At 36.6% G+C, this 14,304-nt stretch overlaps 1 protein-coding gene across 8 annotated transcripts in view; it reads left to right on the top strand.

Moving 5' to 3' along the window:
• MEF2C (myocyte enhancer factor 2C) overlaps window positions 1–14,046 on the top strand; it is a 151,061-nt gene extending 137,015 nt beyond the window's left edge. For 3 of the 8 annotated variants that reach the window (XM_077770974.1, XM_077770973.1, XM_077770978.1), the window contains 3 exons: window positions 2,425–2,554; window positions 3,649–3,784; window positions 9,331–14,046. In XM_077770974.1, the coding sequence (XP_077627100.1) occupies window positions 2,425–2,554; window positions 3,649–3,784; window positions 9,331–9,652 (588 nt within the window). In that variant the 3' untranslated portion in view covers window positions 9,653–14,046. Of the gene's footprint in view, window positions 1–1,514; window positions 1,539–2,424; window positions 2,555–3,648; window positions 3,785–9,330 lie in introns of all 8 variants that reach the window. The other 5 variants (XM_077770971.1, XM_077770972.1, XM_077770977.1 and 2 more) reach the window with 3 other exon arrangements.
• Window positions 14,047–14,304: the final 258 nt, after the last annotated feature.

The raw sequence follows: 14,304 nt of genomic DNA, 5'->3' as shown, positions 1-14,304 counted from the left end.
TTTTAAATAAATGTTGATAATGTTTTGTATATGTTTTGCTGTCTTTGTATTTGTCTAACATTTTGAATTACTTAAGTGCTCCTAGAAAATTAACATATCAATGCTATTGCTGGAGCCCTGTTTGTATTTAGCCATTATTTCTGGTAACTGGTTCGCATTTTCCTTTTCCATGTTAAAAAAAAAAAAAACCAACATCCAATAAACTCCACTATAAAACCGGTGTTCTGAGGCAAAGAAACCATTTCCTTTTAAGCTCTCCAATTTATAATTAGGAAAAAAATCATTGCTTATTACTCTCCTTATGTTGCATACAATTTGACCAGTGGTAGAATCAAATTCACAGAATAGGGACTTTCATAACAGATTTTATAATGTTGATCTAGTTATGTCCTCAAAGTACTGACAACCAAAAATCTCCATAATTTCTAAATGAACACTCTCCTGTTAATTGGCCATTCTTTTCTTAGGTGTATTGCAGTGGTAAGGTTTAATACCTCACGTGCCTGTGCTCTACCTCAATTCATCTTTCCATATATGTGCTTCATGCAAATAGCTGCCTCTCAAAAGCAAATTGTTTTAAAATCCTAGGCATTATGAGAACAAAGGTTATGTTTTACAATAACAAAAAAAGATGGCACTGTTAGAAAAATTAAATAAGAAATAAATAAATAAGAAATAGAAATAATATCCCCGGACTCTATCATTTTTCTTTCTCCTGGATCTGCAGGCTGAGATGAAGATAATGATTGTGGGGCCAAATTCAACAACAAAGAGACTTACATCAGTGTTCTCCAAATTAGCTTTGCTTAAGAGCGAGAACATTTAAAACCAAGATTCGGTAGACAAATTTAGACCATCCTGCAAAGATATTGCTTTTTTTTTCTTTCTGTGCTCTGTGGCAGGCTTCAGGGTAAACCAGCCCTGCAAGCTGATTAGTTTATTATGGCACAGTGCAGATTAATTTTGAATATCAACCCCCCCCAAAAAGAAATCACATAATATGCAACGTTCCCTTTGGGAAGGACTGGGTCTAATAAATAAAACCTCCCACAGGGCCATAGCCAAGCAGTGTGGGCCATGCGTGGCAGGCTGTCTCTATCAGCAGATTTATTCCAAGTTCCTTAAAACCGATGTTCCCCCAGGGATCCTGTGAGTGGTCGGCACAGCCTCTCACCGGTGGCCAGGTGTAGTGTCTCCCCTCCTCCCGCGAGTGGGCTTTCAAAATACAAGCTTTTTTACTTTTTTTTTTTTTCAAAACGTGGTACTGAAATAATGAAGGTTGAGACACTGACCTGTGCAGAAAACTGGATAGACTGTCTTCGCATTTGAGACAAACCGCTCATTAAAGGAAACAAAGAATGGCTTTGTGAGGAGTTATCTTTAGAGTCTGGGTTTTTAAATTGTTTAAACTGTTTTGTCTATCAGAAGATGCTTTTCCTTTTGTTGGAGAGGTTTTGCCCCGTTGTAAATATTTACAGACACTAATTAATAAAACTCCTTCCCCATGCTCTCAGTCTGAGGATGTCGACCTGCTTTTGGTAAGTAGTAAGAGAATTTCCCTTAAATGGTATGTGCAAGGAGAAACCCAAGGTGACTCTTAGGTGGAGTGGCTCTAGTAAAATGGGATGATAACAGAAGTTACCATAATGTGTCAACACTAATTCTATTTCAGTGCCATTAATTTCAAGTACCACACACAGGTGAAAAGAATATCTGGATATTTATTTTTCTGTCTCAGCCTTTGTAAGTGAAGACCATGTTTTCAGTTTATTTTAGGACCTGGTTTATAGTAAAATTCTAACAAAAATAATTTCCTTAGTTATTTAAACCATAAAGATACTCATTTTTCTAAGAATTAAAGTCTCATGAGCTTTAAATGTATGTGAATCTTTAATCTTCTTGCTGTAAGGAGTTAAATATACATGTTAGCTGCTTTGCCATGTAGTTCTGAGGGAAGTTTAGAATATGAAAAAAGTGGTCGGAGCACCACCTGCTGGTCAGAGTATAGCATGAAATCTGCCCATCTTCTCTGCTGTATATAGAACTGAACATAAAAACCACCACGGTTGATTTTAATTTTTTTTTAATTTGCATTTGAATAAAAACTGAAACAATGGAAGTACAGTATACATATTTCATCAGTTTTCAACATAGTCTGTTTTTACCCATAATAAAGCTTATGGTACTTGTTACTAGTTCAGTTGCCTAGGAGATACTGATGTAATGGGTTACTATGGCAACAACTGGTCTCTTGAAGGATTGTAAATGATAGGGTTGGCAGAGTTCATAGAGACACATGTTAAATGATTAATTTCAGGAGATTTGTACCAAGTTATCTCTTTATGTGCAAAACTAATACTGAAATCTAACATTTTTAACTTTTAAAAAATTCTACCAATAATGTCTCTTTATTTACTTTAAAAGAATCAAAGGATAAATAACTCCCAGTCTGCTCAGTCATTGGCTACCCCAGTGGTTTCCGTAGCAACTCCTACTTTACCAGGACAAGGGATGGGAGGATATCCATCAGCCATTTCAACAACATATGGTACCGGTGAGTAGCTTTGCCATGTTCAAATAGTACATTAAATACTTTTTATTAAAAAGCAAGATGAAAAAAGTTATACCTTTTATTCTGTTAGGAAGCTTCATGTAGTACCTGTGGCGTCCAGAGACTATAGCATCGCCTATTTCTTACTAAGACAAAATGAGTATTTTTGACAAAAAGTATTTTTCTTTCTTAAGTGAAAGTTTTATTAACCCAACCTGAATTCAATATACAAGAACAATTTCAAGGAAAACAAGCCATTATTTCTGGTGTAATAGTGGAGCTCACTTTCTCAAGATTGTTTATAAATCTTCTTTTATTATTATTATTTTTTTTATTTCTGAGAGAGAGAGACAGCATGAGCAGGGGAGGGTCACAGAGAGAGGAAGATACAGAATCTGAAACAGGCTCCAGGCTCTGAGCTGGCTGTCAGCACAGAGCCCGACTCAGGGCTCAAACCCACAAACTGTGAGATCATGACCTGAGCCGAAGTCAGACGCTTAACCAACTGAGCCACCCAGGCACCCCTTCAGGATTGTTTAAAAGACATTTCTGGATCATCAAATATGTAGATGTTATAATGCCAGATTGTACTTCTAATAAATTAAAATTGCAGGCTGTTCTACTTCAAAGCTTTCATGGAATACTTTTTTTTTTTTGGTATATGATATGTATCTCTTTTATTTATTTTTTTTTTAAATATGTTTTTATTTATTTCTAGGAGAGAGAGAGACAGCATGAGCAGGGGAGGGTCAGAGAGAGAGGGAGACACAGACTCTGAAATAGGCTCCAGGCTCTGAGCTGGCAGTCAGCACAGAGCCCGACGCGGGGCTCGAACCCGCGAACCGCGAGATCATGACCTAAGCGAAAGTCGGACGCTTAACCGACTAAGCCACCCAGGCGCCCCAATATGTATCTCTTTTAAATTAAAGTTGCTCCTGATACTTTATCTCCTTCTCCCCCCACCTGCAGCCAAAATGAGAGAATTTAAAACAATCATTAAATAGCACTCATAGAATATTTTTAATAGGAAATGTTTATTTACCAGTCTACAATTTCCAAATTAAGTCTTTTCCCTACTGTCTTATTTGTTCCTCTAGAGTACTCTCTGAGTAGTGCAGACCTGTCCTCTCTGTCTGGGTTCAACACCGCCAGCGCCCTTCATCTTGGGTCAGTAACTGGCTGGCAACAGCAGCACCTTCATAACATGCCGCCATCCGCCCTCAGTCAGCTGGGGTAAGCAATATTACTTCTCTCGTAAAACACTTCTAGAAGGCATTTTTAAGTGGCAAGTGGCAATCTCTAAATACTGCACTCTAAGGTCCCATGAAAGGATGTACAGTTCTATTTTATCAAAATCGGAAGGTAATGATCATATCAGTATCTTTCAAGCAGGTTAAATATTACTTTGCTTATTTTTTAAGAGGAGGGGAGCCCTGTGATGATGGGATAAGTTATTTCCCTATTGTTTTAGGCTATATTGGTTTCCACTTCGATCAGTAAACAAACTTCACTTAGTTAACTTTTCATGTAGCTCACGTGGGATGTAAGAAGGCACTTAAAAGTTCTTCACATTTTTGAGATATTTGGGAATCCTAACCACTCAACATAAACCATATAGTCATGCTAACGTTAACCTAGTATTCATAGGATCTATTATTCTATTGATACACTGATTTCATATAGTTATAATGTACTCATAGTATGGTTGTATATTTATAGACATTGTATAAATATAAATGTATATGTATATACACATATATGTACTAATTACCTAAATTTGGGTATAAAAATAATTTCTATTGTTTTCTGAAATCAAAATATGTGTATTTCTGCCCCCTTGTGGTAACTTTGAGAAATGTCTTTATCATAGAAATGACTCCTGTCATTTATCTGTGAAAATGTGCAAACCTTTACAAAGCGCTGATTTCAGAATTCATACTTATAAAACACGTAGCTTTTTTAGGTTTAAAACCTGAATCAAAGACCTGCCTTTAGGTTTAAAACCTGAATCAAAGACCTGCCTTTAAGTTTACATAATAACTCCAAAACTGCAGTTAATCTTCAGAAGAAAATACTAGGAAGATATAAAATATTGAAAGATAAATTTTTGTATTTTAGAAACATTCTGTGTGTCTACCTCACTTTCAGTTTTCTGCTGAGCCATTTGGTGAGAAGAGTTAGCTAGTTCTATACTTCTGTTCCTAAAGAGATAATGAGTGTAAAACACTGATTAGAATAAAAATCACTGATTGACATCACGACCACATCTCTTACCCCTCAGTACCCTCCTAGCTTTCATGTGGAATTGATTTCAAATAGATTAGCACTCTAGTAATGGAGTCTTCCCCCATTCACTGCGTATTTGCTTCCATTCTGCTCCCTAAACATTAGTGTTGAAAATCTAACCTTTCATTTAAACAATAAAATAAATTCACATGACATCATTGCTGCGGTTTCCTAAAAGATTGTTAACTTTGAAGATATATTAAATATTGATCAGCAACAGGGTTTCTCTTTTTAGGACATTTTAAGTTTTCTCAGAAATGTTAACTGTGCAAGTAGGCATTTATTGCAATAACTTTTTAAGGTAATTATCACTAAGTACATCATACCATCCAAGCAGTCTTAAAATACATACATGTTGCATTGCTCTGCTATGGTTAAGCCGTGAGTCCACAGTACATGCTTCTTGATAGAAATCAGGGTAGCTGTTTACTTCTAGATTTTCACAAAATTCATTCATTAAAGGACTAGATTTCTTTAGAAATTATCAGTGTCAAAAGCCATAGTATTTGCTCTGAATGTGGCTTTCTTTTGTTTTTAGTAACACCTGACAATTTGCATTTTATGTACAAAATACATTTATTTATGTATTTTAACTATACCATAATTTTAAAAGTCCCTTCTATTACATGTGAAGAGTCTCATTCTCTGCTGCCCTTAATAAAGTCTTCAGTAAATGAGAAAGAAGAGGACTGGCCTAGAGAGGAACCAAATGGCAACAGCCAAGGATGAAGCATTTTGTTTAGTTCCGGTTTCTTTCAGCAACAGTTATCATGGTGTATAATTTACACTCTGAATTTAGTCTGAGTTTTTATTACGTTTAATCACTTCCCTTATCCCTCAGATAGATAGGATACCCCTTTTAGTCCTTCTAATCTTGGCCAGCCTTCCTTCTTTCTTTCCCTCCTTCCTTCTTCCTTCCTTCCTTCCTTCTTTCCTCTCTCTCTCTCTCTCTCTCTGTCATACATACATACATACACAGGGTACCTTTTTAAAAGGGGGTCCTTTCAAATGGACTAGCTCATGTTCACACAATTAAATGTTAAACTGTAAAAAAAAAAAAAACTCCCAAGTTGTAATATTTATGTAAATAAATTATATGAGGTGCCTTAATTCCTTACAGTGTGGATTAATTTTAAAAATTGGTATCTTTTTAGGCTAAAGTAGTCTCAGTGTATTGTGTGGTGAGTTCACATTCTTTTGGGCAGATACAGTGTTCAAAGTAGATACAGCGTCCAGAGTGGCCATTCCCAGCAGCCCAAGATGGTCACAATTCTTTCCCAAAATTAAGAGTATAAAAGGACTCTTTGTTTTGTTGATGGAAATACCTTTAACTCTCTGAAGCTGTACTTTTAACACTATGTTAGCGTCTGGTTTTATCTAGCCAAGTCAGATAAATGGCATACATTGATTTGAGGTAGGAAGGAGAGGTGATTGGCGGAAGGAACTTGCCCTCAAGGATTAGTGTCATTTGAATATGAAAATTTGAGAAAATGACCCTCAAATTTTTAAGTGCTTTTCTCACATCACCTTTGAAAAATGGCAGCCTATTTTCTGGAAGCATTTCTTTACATCATCTTTGTTGATGTGGGTGTTTAGAGACTACTTTTAAAAGGTTAGGTTAAATATAGTTTGATAGTTTAATTTGGAGGCGGAGGCAGTACGAAATTTGAATAAAACTATCCGGTTACATTTCACTTCTGAACAATTGTGGGGAAGGGTAGGTGTTTTCCCAGTTGGAAGACATCTGCAATAGATGAAAACTTGTAGCAGGATTTGATACGGGCAACTTGCACATCAGGCTTCTGTCTCCCACCCACCTCTCTCTCACCCACACACATGGAGCATTTCTCAATTATCTGGGCCTATAAAGATTTTGTTCTTAACAACAAACAGACCAACACGCTTGGATCTGAATCTAGCATGTGTACTGCTAAGTGATGTTGTAATGCATTTTCTTTTCAAGATAAGACTTTGGTAACAGACACTAAACAATTACATTCCCTGCTATTTAGAATCCTATACCACAGTATAATGGAGCTGAATCTAAGTTATCATGTACATTTCGTTACTGTGGATTGAGTTTCCCCAGAACTACTCAAAATGCTTCATATATTCTTTCAGTGTCAAATGAAAGGCCACCAAAAAGTAAACTTAGAGACTAGCCCATTAGTCTGCAGGAAGGCATAAACAATAAGCGTTTATATCTCTTATAAGGAAGAGATGTAGCAGAACCTATCTGAGCCAATTCACAATGGGAAATACACTAAGTAGATAAGGCAGCTTCTTAAAGCTGTATTAAAGAAACAGCATTTTGATTATACTATTTTTTGCTTAATTTTTCCAGATTAACCGCTTATATTAGCCCAACTCACCTAATTTTTTTTTTCTAATTGTCCATGTCCCTCTGCCTGTGAAGAAGCTATCTAAATGTCAGAGGGCAGTCACAAGCATTTGTTGATATGCCACTTTGTTTTCAGACTCCTAATTGACATTTATTATTAAAGAGTTGTGTGATTCATAGTAGAAGCATTTAATTAAATTTTAGTGAAATAATCTTTCTTATCCAGAGCCAGGAAAATTCTTTCTTCCAGAAATCAAAAGATGATTTCCTTTGACATCAAAATGAATCATTAAGTAACTTTGAACCAAGATAAAATAGTCCACCATTATAGATCCTTTTGAAATACAGGTGTCACACCCCCCATTTTAATATCTTCTTGATTTGAAGATTATTTAATTAAAACTCTTAGAAAATTAGTATGCTAATATAGACTAAAAGAAAAACTACAAATAAATAATGACAAATATGAACAGGTGATTGAAAATCTTATATACGCCATGTTGGTAACTTGATATAAATGCTAAGACTGTTTTCGTTTTAAAACATAAAAGCCAGAGAAATAAAGGCTTATTAGGGAAACAAATAATTCTCCTTTATGTTATTCTCAACATTAGCTCATCTATTAATAAGAGAAGAAAACTAGTTCTTTGCCAGTAGGTGGTGCTTTTGTATAAAACATCACTCAAAGATAAACTCATTTTGACTAATTTTATATCTCTGTACGTTTTGAGCCTGAATTGCATCTCCCAAAAAGCCAGCCCCAAGTTATTTCCACTTTTTCCTCTGAAATATGTGCCCATTTTCTCACTGTTCATAATGACTTTTAAATGCCATCTAATTCTCTCCATTTGAAAGTAACGTAATCACATACATGAGTAGGAAGGCTCACTTTCCTTTGATTAGAATGGGTGTATCTGGATAGGTGATTCTTTCCTGCGGCTCCTCCTCCTCACTAAAAGAGATATTTGTACTCTCCTGACAATATGGGCAAGTAAAGCTGACTCTAGCCATGATGTCAGCGCAATCAGAATGCAAAAACAGTACGAGCATCTTAAAACTGATGTCGGCAATGTTCTTCTGGCTTATCGTGATCAAAGTCATTGTGATTGCTAATTTACCCTTAGGGGCTTAATGCTTTTCCCTCCAGAGTTTCAAGTATCTAAATTCTTCCACATTTTGGAAAAAGGGAAAATTATACTCTCCTGGAATAAATGAGGATTAAGGCTTCTAAACAATAGAATCACACTAGATCCTTCTTTACAACAACCTTTCCTTAGATAAATCCAGATTCCTCAACTCGTGCCAATTATAAATATAAGAGGAGTGGTACCCTACCCTTCACCCCAACAGGGAGAGATTCTCAATAATAAACTTGAGGTAATTGGGGAACAGAGACAGCAGTTTCACGCCATGTAACTGAGAAAAGATGAAGAAAGTCCAACTATTGATCAGTTTTAGTAGGTTAGGAAATCTTAGTGTTTTTAGGCCAATAAACTTTTCTGCAAATAATTTTCAATCCCCTTCCCCTCCTCTTCTCCCCTCTTCCAAGTTTTTCACCATATACAGTTATAATTTATATTTACATCGTTTACAGTTATAAATGTAGCATTTTATGGATTTGTTCATTTGAAATTTGAACTCCCTTCACTTTCTCTGAAGACTATACAACTTAACATGCATGTGCTTATTACACAGAGGGAAACATTTATGTCCGTAACCAGCTTTTTATAATTTTCGCGCACACACGTTAGTAAATCAAAGACATCTAATTCAAAAGCTAAACACTGTATCTTACATCTTAGCTCATAATTTGAAACTAGTCTAGGGAGAAATTCCATGGACACAGAAAATGCTTTTTGCAGCACGTCATGTTAAGCCTTTCTGAGCCAGTCACCTGTATGTTTAGGGAGCCTGTCACAGACTAGAGGTATATGATTCATGAGGCCCGGACCAGTTGAATGCTGTAATTACTACCAGGCATCCTAAATCGCTCTGAGAAGGCGATGCCCCTAAGTGCTTCGAGCACGCTCTCGTCCCTCTGGGCATGCTCTGGTGTCTATGCGAGTCTTGAAGCTGATGTGTTATGTAATTGTGAGTTCCTGGGGGCTCCAGGCCTCCTCCATCTGTAACTGGGTTTCCTTTCCTCCTACAGAGCTTGCACTAGCACTCATTTATCTCAGAGTTCAAATCTCTCCCTGCCTTCTACTCAAAGCCTCAACATCAAGTCAGAACCTGTTTCTCCTCCTAGAGACCGTACCACCACCCCTTCGAGATACCCACAACACACGCGCCACGAGGCGGGGAGATCTCCTGTTGACAGCTTGAGCAGCTGTAGCAGTTCGTACGACGGGAGCGACCGAGAGGATCACCGGAATGAATTCCACTCCCCCATTGGACTCACCAGACCTTCGCCGGACGAAAGGGAAAGTCCCTCAGTCAAGCGCATGCGACTCTCGGAAGGATGGGCAACATGATCAGATTATTACTTAATAGTTTTTTTTTCTTGCAGTGTGTGTGTGTGCTATACCTTAATGGGGAAGGGGGGTCGATATGCATTATATGTGCTGTGTGTGGAAAAAAAAAAAAGTCAGGTACTCTGTTTTGTAAAAGTACTTTTAAATTGCCTCAGTGATACAGTATAAAGATAAACAGAAATGCTGAGATAAGCTTAGCACTTGAGTTGTACAACAGAACACTTGTACAAAATAGATTTTAAGGCTAACTTCTTTTCACTGTTGTGCTCCTTTGCAAAATGTATGTTACAATAGATAGTGTCATGTTGCAGGTTCAACGTTATTTACATGTAAATAGACAAAAGGAAACATTTGCCAAAAGCGGCAGATCTTTACTGAAAGAGAGAGCAGCTGTTATGCAACATATAGAAAAATGTATAGAGGTTTTGGACAGACCCGGCAAAGGGTGGCCGTTGGTAAATGTTAGGAACACACCAGGTCACCTAACATCCCGAGAACGCGCTCACAAACCTGCACGCATATCACTGGCGTATGGCACTCATTAAAAAGGATCAACGACCATTACAGGAGGACCATACCTATTTAAAAAAAAAAAATGTGGAGTTTGAGGGCTAACGTATTTAATTAAATAAATAAATAAATCTGGGTCTGCATCTCTTATTAAATAAAAATATAAAAATATGTACATTACATTTTGCTTATTTTCATATAAAAGGTAAGACAGAGTTTGCAAAGCATTTGTGGCTTTTTGTAGTTTACTTAAGCCAAAATGTGTTTTTTTCCCCCTTGATAGCTTCGCTAATATTTTAAACAGTCCTGTAAAAAACCAAAAAGGACTTTTTGTATAGAAAGCACTACCCTAAGCCATGAGGAACTCCATGCTTTGCTAACCAAGATAACTGTTTTCTCTTTGTAGAAGTTTTGTTTTTGAAATGTGTATTTCTAATTATATAAAATATTAAGAATCTTTTAAAAAATCTGTGAAATTAACATGCTTGTGTATAGCTTTCTAATATATATAATATTATGGTAATAGCAGAAGTTTTGTTATCTTAATAGCGGGAGGGGGGTATATTTGTGCAGTTGCACATTTGAGTAACTATTTTCTTTCTGTTTTCTTTTACTCTGCATACATTTTATAAGTTCAAGGTCAGCTGTCAAAAGGATAACCTGTGGGATTAGAACATATCACGTTGCAACACCCTAAATTGTTTTTAATACATTAGGAATCTTCCGGGTCAACTGACATCCATTGTATATACTAATGAGTTTCTTTCATGCTATTTTTTGTTTTGTTTTTGCATTATTATCAAATGCAGGGCCCCTTTCTGATCTCACCATTTCACCATGCATCTTGGAATTCAGTAAGTGCATACCCTAACTTGCCCATATCCTAAATTATCTGGTTGGTCTTCAGCCTAGAATTTGATACACCTTTTAGAAATATGCCCAGAATAGAGAAGCTGTGTTGGGGCACACGTCCTGCAAATATGGCCCTAGAAACAAGTGATATGGCGTTTACTCAACGCATAAGTTATCAATTCCCACAGAAGAAAAATGTGAAAGACTGGGTGCTAGACAAGAAGGAAGCAGGTAAAGGGATAGTTGCTTCGTCATCCATTTTTAATTACTTTAACTGACCCTCAACAATCTTGTCAGCAATATAGGACTGTTGCACAATCCCGGTGTGTCAGGACCCCCAAATGTCACTTCTGCATAAAGCATGTATGTCATCTATTTTTTTCTTCAATAAAGAGATTTAATAGCCATTTCAAGAAATCCCATTAAAGAACCTCTCTATGTCCCTTTTTTTAAATTTTACAAGAAATAATGATGACTCTTGTCTGATATTTGTCTAGAAGGGATTAATTTTCAGACCCCTTAAAAAGTGAGTGCCATAAAAAAAAAAAGTTGATATATATTGCTTAAAAGAGATTTCGATCCAGGAATGATTTTCTTTCTCTTGGAATGTGAAGATCTGTCGATTCATCTCCAATCATGTGCATTGACATACACAGCAATGAAGATGCAGACAGGAAGAGCGATACTGCTGTGCACATGTAGGGCATTCTCATCCGTTCTTTTCTTTCCCTTGCATAGTTGCTATGTGTTTCTCACCATAAAAGCCTGCCGCTGGGTGGCAAAAGCCAAGAGACCTTACTAACTAGGCGGTATTTTCTTAGATCTGAAATCCACAATTAGACCACAATGCACCTTTGGTGGTGTCCGTATAGGATGCCAGCCTGCCTTGTACTAACGTTTTATATACTGAAAACAAACAAAAAAATCTGTCAACCTTTTCCTACATCCCACTACTCAAGGTATCCATGGAACATGAAAGAAAGACATTTATGCAGAGGAAAAACAGAAAATCATCCCTGAACATGCAACACACACACACACACACACGCATTCACACATGGGAAGAACAACTAAGAAAGTGCTTTTCCTCACCACAGACTTGATCCCATTCTTACAACCATCCTCCTAACTTGATGTGTCTAAAATATGCAAACATGTCACACATGTTCTTTGTCATTTCAAAACACTTTATCCATATCGGAAATTTACCAGTGGGTGGGAAAGGGTCATTATGTGAAAATATGAGAAAATAGCCATATTAATTTTTTACCTGCAGTTTGCCTCCGCAACAAAGGAAAAGTGAATTTATAATGCTGAAGAGAAAGTAAGCTAAAGTACCAGCAGAAGCCTTGGCTATTTATAGCAGATCTGACAATAGTTTTATAAGAACATGAAAAGAACAGAATCACTTGAAAATGGATGCCAGTCATCTCTTGCTCCCACTACTGAATTCATATAAAGTGGTAGCAAGATAGTGAGGGTATAATCTGAGAATTTTTCTAAGACGACTTAATGAGAAGAAGCACAATTTTGATTGTGATGAGTCACTTTCTGTAAACAATCACTGTCTATCTTTACCCTTCTACCTTATCTGTAATTTACCATTTATGTATTTGCAAAGCTAGTACGGTTTTGGGTTTTTATCACAGTGAATCCTTTGTATTCAGGAGTCTAGGGCAGAGCCCTGAGGGAGTGTTCTGTGACACGCCCCATCCTAGAGTAACATTTTAGGCAACATTCTTCATTGTGAGCAAAAGAACCATAAATAACGTTTTACACAGCTACAAATATTGTTATAGCTAATCCTATTTTAAAAGATTTTTGGTAATATTAAGCTTAAATACTGGTAACACTGATGCAATATATGCAAGCTACACCACCTATATATTGTATGCATTGGTGAGTGGAAGGCTGTTCATTTCAACCTTTTTTAAAATTGTGTTTTTTAGTAAAATGTCTTATTTTTTCCCAAAGGTGGAATTTAGCATTTTGTAATGATGAATATGAAAATACCTATCATCCTCAGATCACTTTAAGGGTGACTAAAAGTGAGGGGAAAAACAAAAGTTCCAATACACTTTTTAAAAGAATGTCTGCCCTCTCACACTTTGATGTATGTGTTTTCCTCACACCGCCATCTTTTAATTTAGAGATAGCATTTTTTTGCCCCTTGTCATGGGCTTTTGTTTATTTTTCCAGAGGGTAAATGCTTTGTGTTTTCTTTCTTTAGAAAAAAAAATTTTTTTTAAAGAAGCAGCCACTTGAACCCTCAGTAAAGGCTGTTGCCTAAGCATGGCATACTTCATCTGTTCCCATTTGTGCCATCTGCTGTGATGTCACTTACATGGCGTTAATTTCCTGCCACTACAGATCTTTTGAAGATTGATGGAATACTGGTGTCTGTTAGAACACTTCAGACTACAGATGTAATTAAAGGCTTTTCTTAATATGTTTTAACCAAAGATGTGGAGCAATCCAAGCCACAGATCTTCTACATTCAATTTGTCCATTTGGGTTATTTTCATAATCGGGTATTGCATTTTGCCTTCCCTAATCATACCTCAAATTGAATCATACCTCAGTTTAATTCAGAGAGGTCGGCTAAGTGACAGATTCTGTTGTGGTGTGAACGCAGTACCAAGGTTCTCGCGGAGCAAAGTAGACCTGGGTCACCAAATCCATAGGACTTGGATTGCTTCAGATGGTTTGCTGTATCATTTTTCTTCTTTTTCTTTTTCTGGGGACTTGTTTCCATTACATGACAGTAATTAAAATAGCTTGTAAATGAGGGCATACAAGCATTTGCAACAAATATTCAAATAGAGGCTCACAGCGGCATAAGCTGGACTTTGTCGCCACTAGATGACAAGATGTTATAACTAAGTTAAACCACATCTGTGTATCTCAAGGGACTTAATTCAGCTGTCTGTAGTGAATAAAAGTGGGGAATTTTCAAAAGTTTCTCCTGCTGGAAATAAGGTATAATTTGTATTTTGCAGACAATTCAGTAAAGTTACTGGCTTTCTTAGTGATGCAGTGTCCGTGGTGCGTTTTTTTTAATTAATGTTTTGCTGTTTAAATTTATTCCACTTAATCCTGTTTGTTAAAGCAGCTTCTCCCACAAGTGCAACTGAGCATTCTGAGTTTTCGGCTCAAAATACTTAAAAAGTGGGGCGTTTGTGTTTTGGAGGGAAGAAAGGTGTAAACTGGATCACTTTTCTTGGAGTGATAGATGTACTCAGACAGTGTGAGAAGTTCAAGGTTCTTATCAAGTGGTTCCACTTCTTTAT

Source organism: Crocuta crocuta, unplaced genomic scaffold, assembly GCF_008692635.1.
Source record: "Crocuta crocuta isolate KB4526 unplaced genomic scaffold, BGI_CrCroc_1.0 scaffold196, whole genome shotgun sequence".
In the NCBI taxonomy this organism is placed as follows: Eukaryota; Metazoa; Chordata; class Mammalia; order Carnivora; family Hyaenidae; genus Crocuta; species Crocuta crocuta.
The sequence above is the reverse complement of the archived record's forward strand: the minus strand, read 5'-3'. Positions and strand labels throughout refer to the sequence as shown.